This window comes from Muntiacus reevesi, chromosome 13 (genome assembly GCF_963930625.1).
Source record: "Muntiacus reevesi chromosome 13, mMunRee1.1, whole genome shotgun sequence".
Lineage (NCBI taxonomy): Eukaryota > Metazoa > Chordata > Mammalia > Artiodactyla > Cervidae > Muntiacus > Muntiacus reevesi.
The window spans coordinates 64,188,868-64,206,878 of NC_089261.1; the positions used below are offsets into that span (position 1 = coordinate 64,188,868).

The 18,011-nt window shown below is 46.8% G+C and overlaps 1 protein-coding gene across 4 annotated transcripts in view; it reads right to left on the reverse strand.

The window, feature by feature from the left end:
- Nucleotides 1-18,011, reverse strand: part of GATB (glutamyl-tRNA amidotransferase subunit B) — a 91,138-nt gene that overhangs the window by 55,560 nt on the left and 17,567 nt on the right. For all 4 annotated transcript variants that reach the window (XM_065904703.1, XM_065904701.1, XM_065904702.1 and 1 more), the window contains exon 3: nt 353-466. In XM_065904703.1, the coding sequence (XP_065760775.1) occupies nt 353-466 (114 nt within the window). The remainder of the gene's footprint in view (nt 1-352; nt 467-18,011) is intronic.

Below are 18,011 nucleotides of genomic sequence, written 5' to 3' on the forward strand. Positions count from 1 at the left end.
CGCTCCCTGTCCTCCGAGCCACAGGACGCATTGACCGCTGCACGGAGGTGGCTTCTGTCCCAACTGGCAATTAGCACCAACCCCCATAGCTGGGCTCAGCCTGAGAACGCAGGCTGCCTCCCCTCTGTGGTCAATTACGAGCGAGCCCCAGAAGCATGAGGCTCCTGGTCGGAACCAGCCATCAGGACCCGGTGTACAACCTGGTCCAGGTCGGGGGGCACTGGCTTCATCAGCCAGGCAGGGCCCCCCGCAGGGCTGGACTGAGCTCTGGCTGAGGATGCATGCAGCACCCCCCGACAGCCAAGTCCTGGCTCTGGGTAGGGGGATGGACAGACAGGCAGAGCGTACTCACAGGGAGGTCTGCATAGAAGTAGTGCTTCCGGTCAAACAAGGACTTCCTGTTGATGTGACAGTCCAGGGCCAGGCCGGTCATCACGGCCGCCTCCACGCACCGCCTGTTGAGGACCTGCGGGGACAGAACACCCACCGTCTGAACAAACATGCCTCCCCATGGACACCCTCCCTGGGCCTGCGATCTCACCTGTCGACAGGCATGAGCTCTGGCTCTTCCTGTGGGCAGCTCAGCTCACAAGCCAACTCAGTGTGTCTGCAACTGGGGAAGTGAGTGAAAGTCGCTCAGTCGTGTCCGACTCTGCGACCCCATGGCCTGGAGCCCGCCAGGCTCCTCTGTCCATGGGATTCTCTGGGCAAGAGTACTGCAGTGGGCAGCTGTTCCCTCTTCCTGGGGGTCTTACCAATCCAGGGATTGAACCCAGGTCTCCCGCACCGCAGGCGGATTCTTTACCATCTGAGCCACCAGGGAAGCCCAAATTGGAGAAGGTTGATTTAAAAAAAAATAAAATAAAGGAAGCTGTGGTGGCGGTGGGCACTTAATAACTGCCTCGTCTGGGGTCCTTTCCCCTGACACCTGACAAGACATCAAAGTTAACAGGGAGGGTCCCAGCAAAGCTCAGGAGAGGTTATTCCTCAGTCTCATCCCACTGCTAGCAGAACAAGAAGCCACTCAGAACACACAGAGGCACGGACTCCTGGAGGAGGATTTGAGAAGCAGCTCTCCAAACCACCTCCGTGAGGCTGGGAAACACCGTGACAGAGAGAGAATGTACATTTGGAACCGACAGGGCTGCAGCCACCTCCTCCAGGGCTGGGAAGTGCCTGTGCCTGCCTCCTGCTTCGGGTCCAGGCCCGGCTGAGCCCCAGAAGCAGGGGCTGGGCACACTTCCCCTTCACCTGCTGCCCCCGGGGCCCCAGAGCTCCTTTTGGATCCCACCCTGTCCAGCTTTCAGGAGCAAAAGACCAAGGAAGAGCTAGCAAATGTTCCAGCCCCAAAGGAAGGAGACAGCTTTCAGAACTTTGGGTGGGTGAGTGGCTGGAATAAAGCTGACAGCTAGAGCTAAGGAAAAAACATGTCAAGATGTGGAGTCAGACAGGCCCTCGCCCTCCTGCACTGTGTCTGCACGGCTGCAGGCCTGGGAGCCACCGTTCCCCATCTCAGAGGGAGAGAGAGTTACCGTCCACCATGCAGACTGGACAGTCTGCTACAATCACAGCCGCTCTAGGGCAGGAATTCAATAAACAGCTCCTTTTCCCCACTCTGCTTCAGTGAAAGTTTTGAGAACTGTGCTTGCTCTTGCAATACATTTCTATTTTTCATTAGAATATTTATGAGGTTCTTTAGTGCATTTAGTATGTTTTTATCTATGTAGAGCTTTCTGGTTAAGGTTTTTCACAATCACCATTTTATTTCAACCTAACAGCAACCCTGTACAGAAGGAATATGTACTATTCCAACATATCAGAAAAAGAATAAAGACCCAGAAAGACCAAGAGACTCACCCAGACCTCAGAACAGGCAAATGATAAAGCCAGCTCGAGTCCACACGTGCCCGAGCCCAGAGGGTGATAGACAGAGCCCCCGTGGTGTGGGGACCAGGCACCCGGACACGGGCGGGACTTGCTGATCAGACAGGCAGAGTCTAAATGCGAATGTGCATGAGAAAATGTGAGCGGTATCTCTGCTTGCTGCAACATACAACCCCCCTCGGTCCCCCCAAAGAAAAAGCCAACAGCAAACCTCCCTCCTAAAAACATCCTCCCAGGCCTGGTTTTGGAAGCCAGGTTACAAAATGGAGCCATCTCACAAGCTTCTATTCAGAGCTCTTCATTTTGGGCCAAGTCATATTGTCAGCACTACAGTAATAACGGTTTTCATGAAAAGATGTGTGGGCTGGGGGTGCTGGGGTGGGGGAGACATAGGATGCTCTAATTATTGATGTTTTCACTTGCTAACGTTAGGCGTTTTACTGAACAGTTGTTACCACAATACAAATAGAGCTGGTGGAGAACCCTGCCAAATTCAAGCCTGCAGATCTGATCTGGGCCAAGGTGCACGAGAACCTGAAGCCGGGGTCCTGCCCCAAGGCTCGCCCCTCTGGGGCTGGGCAGCAGTGTGGGCGTGCCTAGAGACTGCTGGACTGGCTGCCTGTCAGTTCTTGCTTTTCCACCCCACTCTTCTCTGACCACCACTTCGTCTCTTGTCTCTCCCCAGTCTGCCCCTCTGGGACCAACCTGCTTCCTCTGGCTAGGCCTGGAGAGCACCCAGGGCTGTTTCGCTGGCTTCTTTCTGAGCGTGTATTGCTAATAAACAGTCCATGCCTGGTGCTGTGTGAGAGTAGAGAGCCGTGGGTGATCACAGACTCTCATCCGCCCCGTGTGCGCACGAGTACCTGGGCGCTTGATAAACCATCATCAATTTCCAAAGGATAAGAATGCAGTAAAACACATAAACATTACAGCAATATTGAATATACTTTAATCTTTTTTTGATGATTTAGAAGGCTTGGAGCACTTCAGGGTCAGGATTATAAGCATCCATCATCGCCACACTACAGTTGCACAGAGGGGCTAGTAAACAGAGAGAGCCAGTTAAAAGAATGCCAAGAAAAAAGAATTTATTACAATCCTAGTCAAGCTGCTTGTGACAGATGGAGGTCCAGGTCAGCATGTTCTGAGGAGAGGATGCAGAATTGGAAAATTCAACTGGGGCTGTCTTTATTTCAGACAGTGTCTTCAATGTCTATACAGACAGCACTAGGCTTGAGGGGTGCCAAGCGCCATAGGACTCTGCCGCTGGCCCAACGAATGTGCACTGAGGATGTGAGCCTGCCGGCGTGGCCTCCACCCTCCACAAGCTCATCCTCCCCGTGAGCGCGGTCCTGATAAAGGCTCAAACCTTACAGCATCCTGTGGCCTCAAGTCACTTGACGGCCCCCATGTCCACACATGAAAAAGGCCAGGCTCTGCCATGGTCTAGCGCTGGCCTCCATCTTCAATTCCATCTCCTATCTCTCTTACACACACACACACACACACACACACACACACACACACACACACATGGTCTAGCGCTGGCCTCCATCTTCAATTCTATCTCTCTTACACACACACACACACGGCGAAGGCTAGGATCTGACATCGTCAAGTGCTCTGGCCTCCATCTTCAATTCCACCTTCTATCGCTCACACACACACACACACACACACACACACCCCACCCCAGCTCCCCAGTCCAGTTCTCCTATACAAACAATATTGACTGCTGACCGGCCCTATTCTTATTCACAATCTACGGAGATGTCACCAAGTCTGGGCGACTTTCCTTACTCTTGCCCCGTGTGCCTTGCTGACCTCCCCCAAGCTTCCATTTGTGTTTGCATCACGGTGGGTCAGATGTGTTTCCATGTATCGCCCCTGAACTAAGGTCCACGAGAATGGGCACCGCCTGCTCCCCCGTGGACTCGGAGCCTCACAGAGAATGAAGGCGGTGGTGCTCAGGGAACGAGCGCTGAGCTGCAGTGAAGAGGGAGGGGCGGGCACCCAGGGCAGGTCTCAGAGAGGCCGCCACGCCTCCGTCTCCTCTAGGCTGTTACTTCCACCCGCTGGCCTTCAGACGTATTTCTGGAAGTGACAACCAACCGCATGTGACAAGATCAAAGAGGAATGAAAAAACTCCAAAGATGAACGTGTCCTGAAGATGTAAGTTCCAGAATTTTCTTTGCAATTCACATAAAGTGACTACAGAAGGGCTCATGGGTAATCACAGCAGCTTCCCTGTGGAAGCAAACCAATGCTCCTTGGCACTCACAAAGCACAACTCTCTCCACGGAGCCTGAGCACACCTCACTCTGGCTTGGGGAACCATCGATGGCAAGTGCTGACTGCACACTACTTGTGTCAGGAGGTGGGCTGTGCACGCCACACGCTCACGCCATTCAATCCCCTCAGCAATCCTAGGGCAGGACCTATCGTGATCGTCATCTTACAGATAATAAAGGAAAGCACAGAGGTTAAGTAACTCGCCCCAGGTGACTAAGTAGCAGGACATCAGACCCCAGAACCCAGACTCTCAACTACACTCTTCCCTTAAATCTTCAAACAATGAGGTGCATGAGTGTTAGCACTCAAGCCCGCTAACACTGAGCCATAATTCTCTAGCAGCATCTCAAACCAAACCCTTTCAGAGAGGTAGCTACTGTTTCCAGCAATTTTCTTCTTGCCAGTTCCTACGTGCACAGCCTTTTCTCAGCTGTCTAACTCTAAAAAGGTGAGCACTGTATTCCCTGAATTTTGTAAAACACTCCGCACACATGTGTCTTACATAGTGGCTTTGGCATGTGGCGGCTGCAGAGGGAGCAGACCTGAAGTTTTTCTCAAGCAGCAGGGGATGTGTCATCACTGGACTTTCAAAACCTTTAGGGACAAGTTCCATGAAATGATTTATCACGTAAGTAAAGAGCTAAGTCTTCAATTGGAAGTTAAGAAGCCTATGAGAGGTGGACGGAGGAGATGAGACAGTCAATATATGTCAAGTCCAGAAGAGAGAGACCGGGCATATCACAGCCAGGAAAAGGATACAGGCTGAGGAGACAGTGAATGGCTTTTAAAAGAATTATCACTTGTTCGACTTGGTTGCAAAATAAGTAGTGCTGCAACCATAACTTGCGTGCAATCTAAAATACATCCAACGCAGAAGGCAGCATCACCAGCCCAGAGACATCATGAGACTTCCAACGACAGGCTGTGACCCCAATGTGAGAAGCAGGCTTCCAGTTTTAAGACTTACTTAGCCTAACCAAACATTTCCTAACCTGTGAGTATAACGATCATTCTTTTAACCACAACTCCCAATACACCTAAAATAAACGATCAAGTAATTCACATCCTGCTTTTTAGTATGTCTTGATTATTTCCCTCCTCCTAAATCCTCTGATTTAATTCAGGCTTCCATTCAAACAAGCTCCCCACCAAGCAAGACTTCTACACTAATCACCTGGCCAGGTTTCTCCACCTCCACACTTAGCTCTGGACTCTTGCCTCTGTACCAACTGATTCTTCTAAAGGATAAATCCATTCACGTAACTCCCCTGTTAAAATCCTTCTCCCGTCTCCCCACCACCGAAAGGATAAACACCAAGTGCTTGATGGAGTCTTCAAGGCGCTTCGAGGTTCGGCCCCGATCACCTTTCTGGCTCAGCCCTGACCCAAGAGATGCTCACACAGCCAGACACGTGACATGCTTTTGCACAAGCTGCTGCTTCTGCTGGGAACACCCTTCCTCCTCATCCACTGGAGCAAGATCCTGGTGCCTGGCAAGACTCCCCTGTACGGGCATCCCTCCTTTTCAGGTCCCGCGCCCTCTGGAAAAGCACCGGCTCCCCAGCCAGACTGAGCTCCCTGGGGGCAGTCAAGTCACTTTATCTTCTTTGCCCTATTATCTAAACGCCATGCCAGCTGATTAAACATTAACTGAGGTAGTGAATAATTTAGCATTCCTTTTATCAACATCCCAAACTCCATAAGCTAGGAAATAAAAGCAAAACTGTTTTATAAAATATGTCTTAGGAAAAAAGAAACCACTCAGTATGTAAAACAGACAAGATGTAATGCAGAGACTTTATTACACAGATGACAGACGAGCTAGGATGTCAAAGAGGCAACTTAGAAGATTCTCAGCGGCAAGAAGACACTCATGCCCCAGGGATGGAGGGGCGGGGTGGCAGGGAGCAGTCTTATTGGCACCAGAAGGAGGGCACCAAAGGATGCTGAAAACTCAGTGGACCCGTCCCCCAATGGCAGGAGCCACGGACAAGACCCCTCCACCACCAGAGATGCTGCCAGAGGGAAAAGGGAAGGAGAAGCTCTCTGTTGCTGCTCTCCTCCCAGCTCCAGGCCTTCATCAAAGCCTCCCGCCTAACCAGTCAAAAGCCAGCTAGCAGGGTGGCGTGAGGGCACACAGGAAGAACAGCCTGCGGGAGCAGTGTGCCCCCAACCCCATGACGCCCCAAAGAGCAGGGGAATGGTGAACTGAGGCGCTCAGGAACGCGGGCCATGACCACACAGCGAACCACGTCCATGTCTATATTCACTTCTGTGTCTTTTTCTCTTGATAAATATCTAGTTGACCAAATGATGTTACTCTCAAGTCTGCCCAATCAACAACAAAAAACAATGAAAACCTTGTTGACTCCTTTCTCACATACTGGGAGCCAAGAATTATGAAATGTTACTAATGTATAAGGAGCATCTGTGATAACTCAACGTGGGTTGGACAGAACTCTAAGATGACATTAACCATTAGGAAAGGACTTGCTAAGCAGATTAATGCAACAAAAAAGACTGCATAACTTATTTAAGTCGATGGAAATATTCCCTAGGATTTTAGCACACTTATGTGAAATTCCACTAATCACAAATAAATCTATTCACTCAAGTCAGTCTTGGGGACCTGCGCCAGGAAATACTTGTGATACACGTCAAAGGAGTAAAACTTCACAGTCTTCAAAAGAGCCTGCGGTTCACGCCATTTTCCTCTCCTTCCTCCTCAACCCTCAACTGGTGAACCCACAGTGCTGTGATATGCCGTCAGTCCAGTGGCTACCAGGACCTCCTTAAAAATATTGTAAAGTAATTAGCCTCCAACTAATAAAAATAAATGAAAAAATAAATAAATAAATAAAGGAGGAAGTTGAAATCAATCAACACACACACACACAAAAATTGAGGCAACGTGACAAAAGCAGCGTCACTCACAGAAAACTCAGCTGGTGACTCCTCTGGCGCATTCAAAGACTCTGAGGTGATGTTTTTCGGAAAGCCCAAGTGGCAATTATTCTATGAAATTAATGTTACATGTGACAAACCTGATGGATGATTAAGATATAGCACAGTAAATGCTTTAATTTATAGAGAGAAAGTAATTAAGATTTATTAAGTAAAAATAAGGCACTAAAACAGGTCTTTATTTTACTGCTAACCATAAATTTGTCTCAAAGCATGAACTCTCTCTGATTCACATTCACAGCGAAAGTTCCCACACAGATAAATTTTCATTATGGTGCAGAAAGCTGCTCCCCACTGCCTCACCCCCACATTCTTTCGCACCACTGAGCTCTTCTGTCATCACCCAAAACAAACACAAACACTTCAAGGTCTGACGACTAAGCGTGCTGAAACTGCTAAGGAATTTTTTTTAAGTGGACTTTTCCCACCAAAAGACACCAGCTTTGGGAAGTCCTTTGTAGTCTAGTGGTCAGGACTCATCGCTCTCAGTGCCAAGGGCCTGGGCTCAACGTCTGGTTGGGAAACGAAAACCCCACAAGCCACACAGGATGGCCAAAAATAAAAGGAAAAGTTACCAGCTTTATGCAGATATTAAATATGTATCTAAATATACTCACATAAACTTATATGTTCTTTACACCTGTTGTCTCAGGAAAAGGAGAAAGAGAATGCTACAGTTTCTCTTTTATTTAAATCCCTCTTTCACAAAAGGGGGAAAAAGAACATCCATTACAGGAAACAATTCTTGTTCAAAGAGGAGGGGTGTGGTCTGACAGGTCGGCCCCTCAGCTTCAAGGCGCCTCTCTATTCTCTTGCCCTCCTGAAGCAGTTCCCAGGGCAAGGATACCTCCTGGGTCCAGAGTGCCAGAGGGCCCACTTTCCTCACCCGGGACCCCATTCTCCGCCAGCTCCCACCCCCTGGCACGGTCAGGTGGCCTCGGGCTGGCGCCCACCCTTACCACCAGTGAGTGGGCTGGGGAGGAGGGCAGCCTCGGCCAGCCCGGCCTCTGACACTCACCTCTGCGCTGGCAGGACAAAGCAAAACTCCAGGGCTGCCTCCAGCCTGGGGGAAAAAGACCTCTCACGGGACACAGCCTGCGGTCCTCGGGCCTCACTCTGGGGTGAAGACTTGAAGACGTGGTTAGAGGGGAAGGTTTGAGAAGGCCCGGCAGTCAGGGAAAAACAAGGCTGGGCCTGCGGTTAACTGGGCTCCATCCCTGGCTTCCGCAGCGCTCACAACAGTTACCAGTTTGGCAATTAACCTCCTCTTGAGAAGGCATTTACTGATTGACACGCCGGGCAACACTGAGTCAGAAAGACCTTCGCCGAAATCTTCACTACTCAGCCGAGATCTACTCAGCAGCTGTGTCACCCTGCACCGATCATCTAACCTCTCTCGGCTTCAGCTTCCTCATCTGTGAGGGGAGAAAACAGTATTTTGCAGGACTGCTTGGGGAATTAAATAAAATTACTCGACATATGGGAGACATTTTAGTAAATCGTACATTCAGAATGGAAGCATTATTAAATGCAAAATGCCCAAATCAACTAAATCTTTCATATTCAAGCTTTTCTAAGAGAATGGAATCTAATAAGGAAAGGTCTAAACAGTTCCACAGACCCATTAGTCTAGATTTACAATCCAAAGTAAGGTACAACAGATGCTGAAATTATGTATTATGTCAACATAATATTTCCCCCTTAAATGATAACCAACACCTTTTGTGATAATTAGTGTGTTATCTGCAGAGGAATAAAGACCATATTTCTTAACATCTCAGGAAGCTTACATGACTTCATTTTCTCTGTTTTATTGTGAGGCAAAATTTCCTTGGATAAATTGCATGCTTGCCTGTGGCTGGAAAAAGCTCCCACTCTTAAGTGAAAGAAACTACCTTCTGACAAGCTGAAGAGTTACACACCAGATAACTGAGTCCATTTTTACTGCCGCCTCATTGCGCCCCACCGCATATCTGTGACTTCCTGTCTTCTAAGACACCAGCTACTTCTGAAATTTAAGGACAGTCTGTGGAGAAGAGATGCATGCAGGCATGAAGCAGACATGGCAGTCACGTTTTTAAAAAATCACTGTCCTTCAGCAACATGCATGGATCTAGAGATTTATCATGCAAGTCAGAAGAGGACACGTACCACATGATCTCACTCTCAAGTGGAATCTAAAGTATGACAGGGAACTTAGCTACAAAACAGGAACACGGAGAACAGACCTGCGGTTGCCGAAGGGAGGACTGGGAGTCTGCGATCAGCAGATGCAGACTCCTGTGTATAAAGGTATAAACAACAAGGCCCTGCTGTATGGCACAGGGAACTAAACTCAGCACCCTGTGATAAACCACAGTGGAAAAGACTCTTAAACAGAACTATATATGTAACCGTGTGTTTGTGCATATACATGTATGACTGAGTCACACTGCTGCCCGGCAGACATGAACTCAGCGTTGTAAACCAGCTCTGCTTTAAACAAAAGGAGTTTAGGTGGGGAAAAACAACTGTCCTTGAATAAAACTTCGGGATCTGGCAAGGATCTTTACTGGAGAAAGATTTTCCCCTAATGTTAACTCTGAATATTTATCTTTCTCTTGTTTATAGCTTTTAAGAAAAGTATATTAATATTGCTAAAGCTCCAATGGTCATCTGAGTTAAATTCACTCATTCCAGTCCATTTTAGTTCGCTGATTCCTAGAATGTTGACATTTACTCTTGCCATCTCCTCTTTGACCACTTCCAATTTGCCTTGATTCAAGGACCTAACATTCCAGGTTCCTATGCAATATTGCTCTTTACAGCATCGGACCTTGCTTCTATCACCAGTCCCATTCAGAAAACTAAGATCATGGCATCTGGTCCCATCACCTCATGGGAAATGGCTGGGGAGACAGTGGAAACAGCGTCAGGCTTTATTTTTTTGGGCTCCAAAATCACTGCAAATGGTGACTGCAGCCATGAAATTAAAAGACGCTTACTCCTTTGAAGGAAAGTTATGACCAACCTAGATAGCATATTCAAAAGCAGAGGCATTACTTTGCCAACAAAGGTCCATCTGGTCAAGGCTATGGTTTTTCTAGTGGTCATGTATGGATGTGAGAGTTGGACTGTGAAGAAAGCTAAGCGCTGAAAAATTGATGCTTTTGAACTGTGGTGTTGGAGAAGACTCATGAGAGTCCCTTGGACTGCAAGGAGATCCAACCGGTCCATCCTGAAGGAGATAAATCCTGGATGATCATTGGAAGGACTGATGCTGAAGCTGAAACTCCAATACTTTGGCCACCTCATGCGAGGAGTTGACTCATTGGAAAAGACCCTGATGCTTGGAGGGATTGGGGGCAGGAGGAGAAGGGGACGACAGAGGATGAGATGGCTGGATGGCATCACCAACTCGATGGGCATGAGTTTGAGTAAACTCCAGGAGTTTGTGATGGACAGGGAGGCCTGGCGTGCTGCGATTCATGGGGTCGCAAAGAGTCGGACACGACTGAGTGACTGAACTGAACTGAAAGCTCCAATACTTTGGCCACCTGATACGAAGAACCAATTCACTGGAAGAGACCCTGATGCTGGCAAAGATTGAGGGCAGGAGAAGGGGACAACAGAGGATGAGATGGCTGCATGGCATCACTGATTCAATGGATATGAGTTTGAGCAAACTCCAGGAGATAGTGAAGGTCAGGAAAGCCTGGTGTGCTGTAGTACTTGGGATTGCAAACAGTCAGACAAGACTCGGTGACTGAACAACAACAACAGATATTAATGTTAAAAGGCTAAAGTGTATAAATCCATTCATTTTAGATCACTGTCCCCATACTGAAACTCCATCTTTTCTAACCTATTCTAAAATTTACTCCCAAGAGAGATTACATGGAATGACAACCTTTTTCATACCACTGAAACCTTAAAAGTAATCAGTGATAGTGATAAGAAACATTAATTTCATGAGTGAACAGCTCCTATGACCCCAAAAGAGATTTACTTATTTCTTTATGTAAAAGATTAGTTTTTACTTGAAAGCTCTGACTTGCTGAGAAACAAAGCAACTGGCCTGAACCAACAAAACCATAGGAAATGCTAGCTAGGCATTCATTATTGGTATGGACAGGGAATTTGGTGGAACAAGGCCTGTGAATATCAAAAGCAATTCCTAGACACATGTCATTCTATTTACAGTGCATGCATGCTAAGTCACCTAAGCTGTGTTCAACTCTGCAAATTTATAGGCGTTAGCCTGCCAGGCTCCTCTGTCTATGGAATTCTCCAGGCAGTAACACTGGAGTGGGTTGCCACGCCCTCCTCCAGGGGATCTTCCCGCCCCAGGACTGAACCCGTGTCTCACATCTGCATTGGCAGGTAGGTTCTTCACCACTAGCACCTCCTGTAGCTCTATAAATTAGTCCCAGGAATGCCCTGAGGAGTAAGCCTTTGGAAGAATCTATCAGGACAAAGATTTTCAGGGAAAAAAAAAATTCTGAATTTTATGCATCCTAGAAGTATACAGCATCTTGTTATAGGCTTCCTGGCAAACTATGAAATCATGGAGGCAAAAAGGAAAAAAAGAGCCAAACCTTTACCGGCAAACCCCCTACTCCATTAGCTATGTTTGCTCTAAGGGCAGATAATAAAAGAACTAGCCAGGATCTAAAAGTATGTCAAGGTTGTGAAAGGGGAAACAAGGGGATGAGAGAGTGGAGAGAGAGAAAAGGAAAGGAAAGGAAAAAGAAACAAAAAAATGAGACTACAGAGTCACGCCAACTAAATGCAGGAATCTCTGATTGGATCATGAGCCGGGGAGGAGTAAATAAAGGATGATACTAAACTGACTGTGAACTGGATAACCGGGTTGTAACCAGGCTGGCTTTCCTGAGTGTGATAATTATATGGCCATCAATAAGAGAATGTTTTTGCTCCTGGGAGAAAGACACGGAAGTATTTGTGAATGAAGGGTCATGATGTCTGCAACTCACCCTCCAATGTCTAATTCAAAAGGAAAAAACCTAGATGTCAGAGGGATGTTCAGTGTACTCTTCTGTATGTTTGAATTATTTCAAAATAAAAGGCCTGGGGGATGAAGAAAAGAGTAGACAATTCTCCTACCTAAGAGGCTGGGGAGATGTTACAAGCCTTAAGTGGGGAAGACAGCCTAGAGGAGGCAGGAGCAGTTTACACTGATGCTAACCGATGAACCACACACATATGTCAGAAGCCCCCATTCAAAGCTGCTGAAAATCAGTGGTAGAAAAGAAAATATTCTATATACTATAATCTGTCTAAACTTCGCCATGCCATAGTTCAGTGATATGATACTAGGTGACACGAAGCTCCTTGTGTAGATAATGAAGCATGGTGTTAACACTCATAGGACTGTTAAGTATTTCATTTTACAGGTGAAAAATCTGTTAAAAGGGAGTTCTGTTCCATCTCTATGTAAGTATACAAGTCCTGCATATAGACGACTTTTATATAAACAGGAATATGAAGGAAAGATATGTGTGCTCTTCTACTTGATAGGAAGATAATTTTCCCTAACTATCTTTTCTAGTTGAAAATACTTTTAGCTTCCCCCAAACTTGAACAGGTATCCAATTTTCTGTTAATGTTTCTATTCTGTTGTCTCACTATGTAAACACACATGTAACTTCTCAATTTGTGCTTCTCTGAAAAAAATCTGTGATGGAAAACTCTGTATTGCCATTCACGTGCGCTGTGCCATTTTAAGTGCCAAACCCTACTGGCCACTATAAAATGGAAGTACTGTCTGTATTAATATTCTAGCACTGCAAAGTTAAGAATATGAGTATCATAAGAATATCAAGCAACATTTACATGCCACTTGCAAGTTACGAGGTGCTTTCACACACAGTAGCTTCTCTGCATAGAAGTAAAAATGGGAGAGAGCAAGAAAATACGTAAATAAGAGGGCTAGCTGGCTGTGATAAGTTAAAACAGGTTATGAGTGATGACAGGCATCTTAAATGTTTACAACCAGCTATAAAGGAAAAATTCCCTGTTGTGTTTCGTCGGAAATGAACAATTAGCAAATTCTGCAGAAGGGAATGCAGTCTGGTGCTTTCTGCTAAGAATGGGAGCCAGGCAATTCTCGCTTCTATTTTTAACTGGGCTCCTGACCTCCTGGTATCCTTGGGTAAGTCCAAAAGGCCCTCAATTTCTACTCTTATCAATTGGGGTTGGAGCCTCTGACCTCGCTCACTGGGGTGGCCTATGAGTCGGCAAACAACACTGAAAATTCGAGACGCAATTGACGATCACGTATTACTGCTGTCTGCACTGCCTAAGAAAGCTGCAGCGTGACAAAGACTCTTGATTGATCATGCTCCCTGTTTCTCTACTTGTGAAAAGAGGTCCACGCATCAATATTTGGAAGAGAGTACTTCTAAGCCTCCTGGGAACACTAACATTTTCCTGATTCCTACTTTTTCTCCCTGCCCCAGCTCCAGGCCTTATTATAAGGACTCAGCGAGCAGCAGAAGGTTGGGAAACAGGAAGGCTCACCAGCAAGAACCCTCTGCCATGAGTAAGAGACCCTCTTCAGAGGAGCCCCACCTGACCACACCGACAACGCCAGCACCGTCAAGCCTACACTTGGCATACTGGGATGCCAACGGCAGACGACTTCCTAACTTGGCCAAGGTCTTTCAAAGAGCAAAGGAAAAAACTTCCCCAGGATGCTGCAGTGCAGAGAGTCACCAACTCCTCCTCCCAAACTAAATACGAAGCTGAAGATACACTGAAAAGTGATTACAATTTATTCAAACAACAGGTGTCTATTCCTGTAGTGTGGAGAAGGAATTCCAAAGGAAACCACCCCACAAAAAAGAGTACCTCACGTCTCCTCCCAGAAACTGGCTCGGCTTTGGAAGGCAGAACTGAGCATCCTCCGTCTCCTGCCCCTGTGTTTCCTCGTGGATTCTGCTCTCTAATCCATATTCCTTTGTCCTCAAAAGAGGAGTGACACTAGTAATGAGCCACTCTGGGAAAAGGAACTGAGCATACATGGCCGGCTCCTTGTGGCCCAGCATTTCTATTACAGGCTCTAGTGTAAATCACCAGAACACAGCCTGCATGAGCTCTTTCTGATCCGCACGCCCACCAAGATGGTCTATTCTGGTCTGCTCTGGCCATGTGATAAGCTTTCTATGAGTGAAAGGGCTATGGTTTGGGGGATGAAAAAAGTACTAGAAGCCATTTGGAGGTATCATGTTACATTCTTCAATCAAGCTATTATTGGTAATGACGCTAGTAGGTTCATCTCCATTTGTCTGAACACTATGCTGATTTCTCAACTGGTTCTGACTCAAGATGGGAAGACAGTATTATTTTTACTGACACCCTAAAACCACACAACATCTTCCTAGAAACACTTTTCTAGTACTCATGAAGCCAACCCAGAAACCCGCCCCACCCCCCCACACTGACTCCAAGAAGCAGACGGATCCGGAGGCAGCTGGCTGCCGTGGCCAGGGATGCCTTCCCTGGGAGGGCAGAGCTTTTATAGGTCTGCTGCAATTTTTTAAAGCTCTGGACCTGTCCAGGGAAGAAAAATGAATGGTACCCAGTTGCATGATTTCAGGCTGCATTTTTATTACCGGCTTCTAGAATAAATCACCAGAACAAAGCCTATATGAACCGCCTGAATGGCAGGGACAAAAACTGTCACAGACAGAGTTAGGTAATTTTTTTAAACTACTGTATATTTATTTCAAGAAAAGACCTCTGAGCGTGCATACTCCTGGGCACCTTCGGTAATGTGTTCGTGGTTTATTTTTCACACATTCTCACCTTGTTTTCTCGTATTACAGACTTGTGGGTGGAGTAGTGCACCAAATTCATTTTAAACAGTTAAGAGTTATAAAGAGAGCAAGCTCCTCTAACAAGGGCTTACTGCTGTTGTACTCAATGGCTCATCCAAGGGCATATTTTGAAGGGAAAACAAACCTGCATGACGGGATGTGGAAACCGGGAAATAGGCGAGAAGCCCTTCTGAAGCTCAACACTGAAGGTTTCTCGCTCCAGGATGAATCTCTGGGGAGTCGAGATGCTGCCTGGAGATGGTCTCTTCCCAGAAAGGAACGTGAGGCTGTATCAGAAGCAGTCACTTGGGGAGAAGGCCAGACCAAGTCCCGTGGTCTGAGACGGGGGTGGAGAGGAAAACAAACCCTCAGCTCCCTCGTGGGCCGCCTTTACAGGCTGAGTTGGAGGATACATAAACACCCCTCCCTCCCGAGCCTCCTCTCCACCCCACCCTCAAGGCCGCCGCGGCACCAGGCTGAGCCCCCGTGCTACGCGGCTGCTCCCCCTAGCCGGCTGTGTAACACGCGCAAGGGCGTACACGTCAAACCTCTCTCCTTCGTTCCACTCTCTCCTCCCCCGGTGTGTCCACAGGTCCGTGCTCCACACCTGCGTCTCCATTCCTGCCCTGCACACGGGCGCACCAGCACCACTGTCTAGGTTTTACACACACACACACACACACACACACACACACGCATTATCTTTTTCTCTTCCTGACTCACTTCCTGAAACAGGCTCTACGCCCACCCATCCCAGCTCAATGGACTCAAACCCGCTCCTTTTGTGGCTGAGTAACACCCCACTGTGTGTGCACCACGACTTCCTTATCCGCTTATCTGCTGGTGGGCATCTAGGTTGCTTCCATGTCCTGACTACTATAAACAGTGCTGTGGTGGGAGTGTAAACTGATACAGCCACTATGGAGAAGAGCGTGAAGATGCCTTTAAAAACTAGGAATAAAACTACCACACGACCCGGCAACCCCCTACTGGGCACATACCCCGAGGAAACCATCATTCAAAAAGACAGATGTGCCCTGCTGTTCCTCTTAATTGTACCATCTTGCTTTTTTGTTGTTCCTTGAGAGGAATGAGATGCATCATCACTTCCACACACAAAAAACAATTCATTAAGGCTGAACTGCTTTTGCAAAGTGGGAACTTTTAAAGGAATGGGTGAGAGGGTACATCCTTGCACAACTAGGGGGAATTTGGAAAGAGCTCAATTACTTGATCTGTGTCTGTGATAGCAGGGCAGAGAAGATGACAGGAAGGTATACACGTCTCTGCCTCTGCTGCGATGAGAAGGGAGGGACAGCTTGGAGGCAAGAGGAAAGAGAGAGAGACAGAAAGATGTCTTTCCTGCCCCATTCGAAGTCTTGAATTGCCCACCTTCATACCCTGGGTTTCGGTCCCAGCTACATGGTCACGCCCGCTTTTCCCTCCTGAAAAGTTTCCGTCTTAGTAAAGTCTCAGCCCAGACTGAAGTTAAAATGAAGCATAAAAGTCTGCTCTAAGAATTGATTGCCACAACCTGCTCTCAGGCAAACCTGGCGTTCAAATTTATTAACTGTGGTCTAGAAACCCCAAGCTAAGAGACAAACATGAAAAAAAGGTTTAGACCTGGGGTATCTGGCAGAAGCCAAAGTACAAGCTCTTTGGAGAGTTGCTCTCAACCCAGTCAGAAGATTCCCTCTAATAAAGTCCTGTCAAACCTGACTCCGTAATCCAAAATTACAAAGTACACAAGAACATCATCTACCATTAGCCAGAATCAGGAGACGTAAAAAGCAGAACAAGAAATCCAAAGAACCTCATGTAATAGAATTTCTGAACACGGAATAAGTAGATTTAAAATTACCAAAGAAATAAAGAACTGAATAAGTGATAAAAGAACAAGGTATTTTCAAAAAGATAGGAGAGATTTAAGAGAACAGAATTTCTATAAATGAAAGATACTCTCATGAAATTAAAAAAAAAAACTCAATGGCTATATTAAAGAACAGAGCATACATAACAGAAATAATTAGTGAACTGGAAGAAAATGTAGAAAAAATTTCCTAGAATGAAGCACAGATAAAAGATCCTAAAAGAATATTTCATTATGGCCACGATCTGCCGAGTGAGAAGTACAGCTGGGAACTGCCCAGTCAGAGCTGCTCTCTTAGTGGGAGGTCGAGAAAAATCCAGTGCCTAGGGCACTGAATTGGTAGCTTGTTAGGTTAGATCTCCTTTCACCCAATTCTTCTTCTGAAGCAGCACTCTTTTCCTTCTTTCTCTCTCTGCAGATTTGGATCTCTCACCTAGTGGACACTGTAATAAACAGCACATACAATCAGCTTCCCTGGTAGCTCAGCCGGTGAAGAATCTGCCTGCAATGCAGGAGACCTCGGTTCGATTCCTGGATCAGGAAGATCCCCTGGAGAAGGGATAGGCCACCTACTCCAGTATTCCTGGGCTTCCTTTGTGGCTCTGCTTGTAAAGAATCTGCATGCAATGCGGGAGGACCTGGGTTCAATCCCTGGATTAGGAAGATCCCCTGGAGGAGGGAAAGGCCACCCACTCCAGTATTCTGGCCGGGAGAGTTCTACGGACTGTATAATCCGTGGGGTCGCAAAGAGTCGGACACGACTGAGCGACTTTCAGTTTCACAATCAGCGTCACTGCTGAGCAGTCAACGCCTGTGTGTGCAGAGCATGTGGACAGATATCTATTAACATTATCACATACACAGCTGTTAATGGTATGTGTGTTCTGAAACATACACATGCCTACAAAATAGCACCTACATAAATCAGAATTCCAGAAGTTATGGTAGAACAGAGACTGAAGGCTGAACATTAAACAGACCAGAAACATGAGTTCAAACCTGACTGACACAAGAAGTAACCAAATAACTGCTGGGCAGTTCTCTCATCTAAGTTAAAAGGACTGAATGGAACATTTCTGGGATCTTTTCCTATTCTAATTCTCATACTGCTTACAACACTGAGAAGCTAACTAGTCTCATATTATTCATGCAGCTTATTTTGTAGGACAGGTCTCTATTCA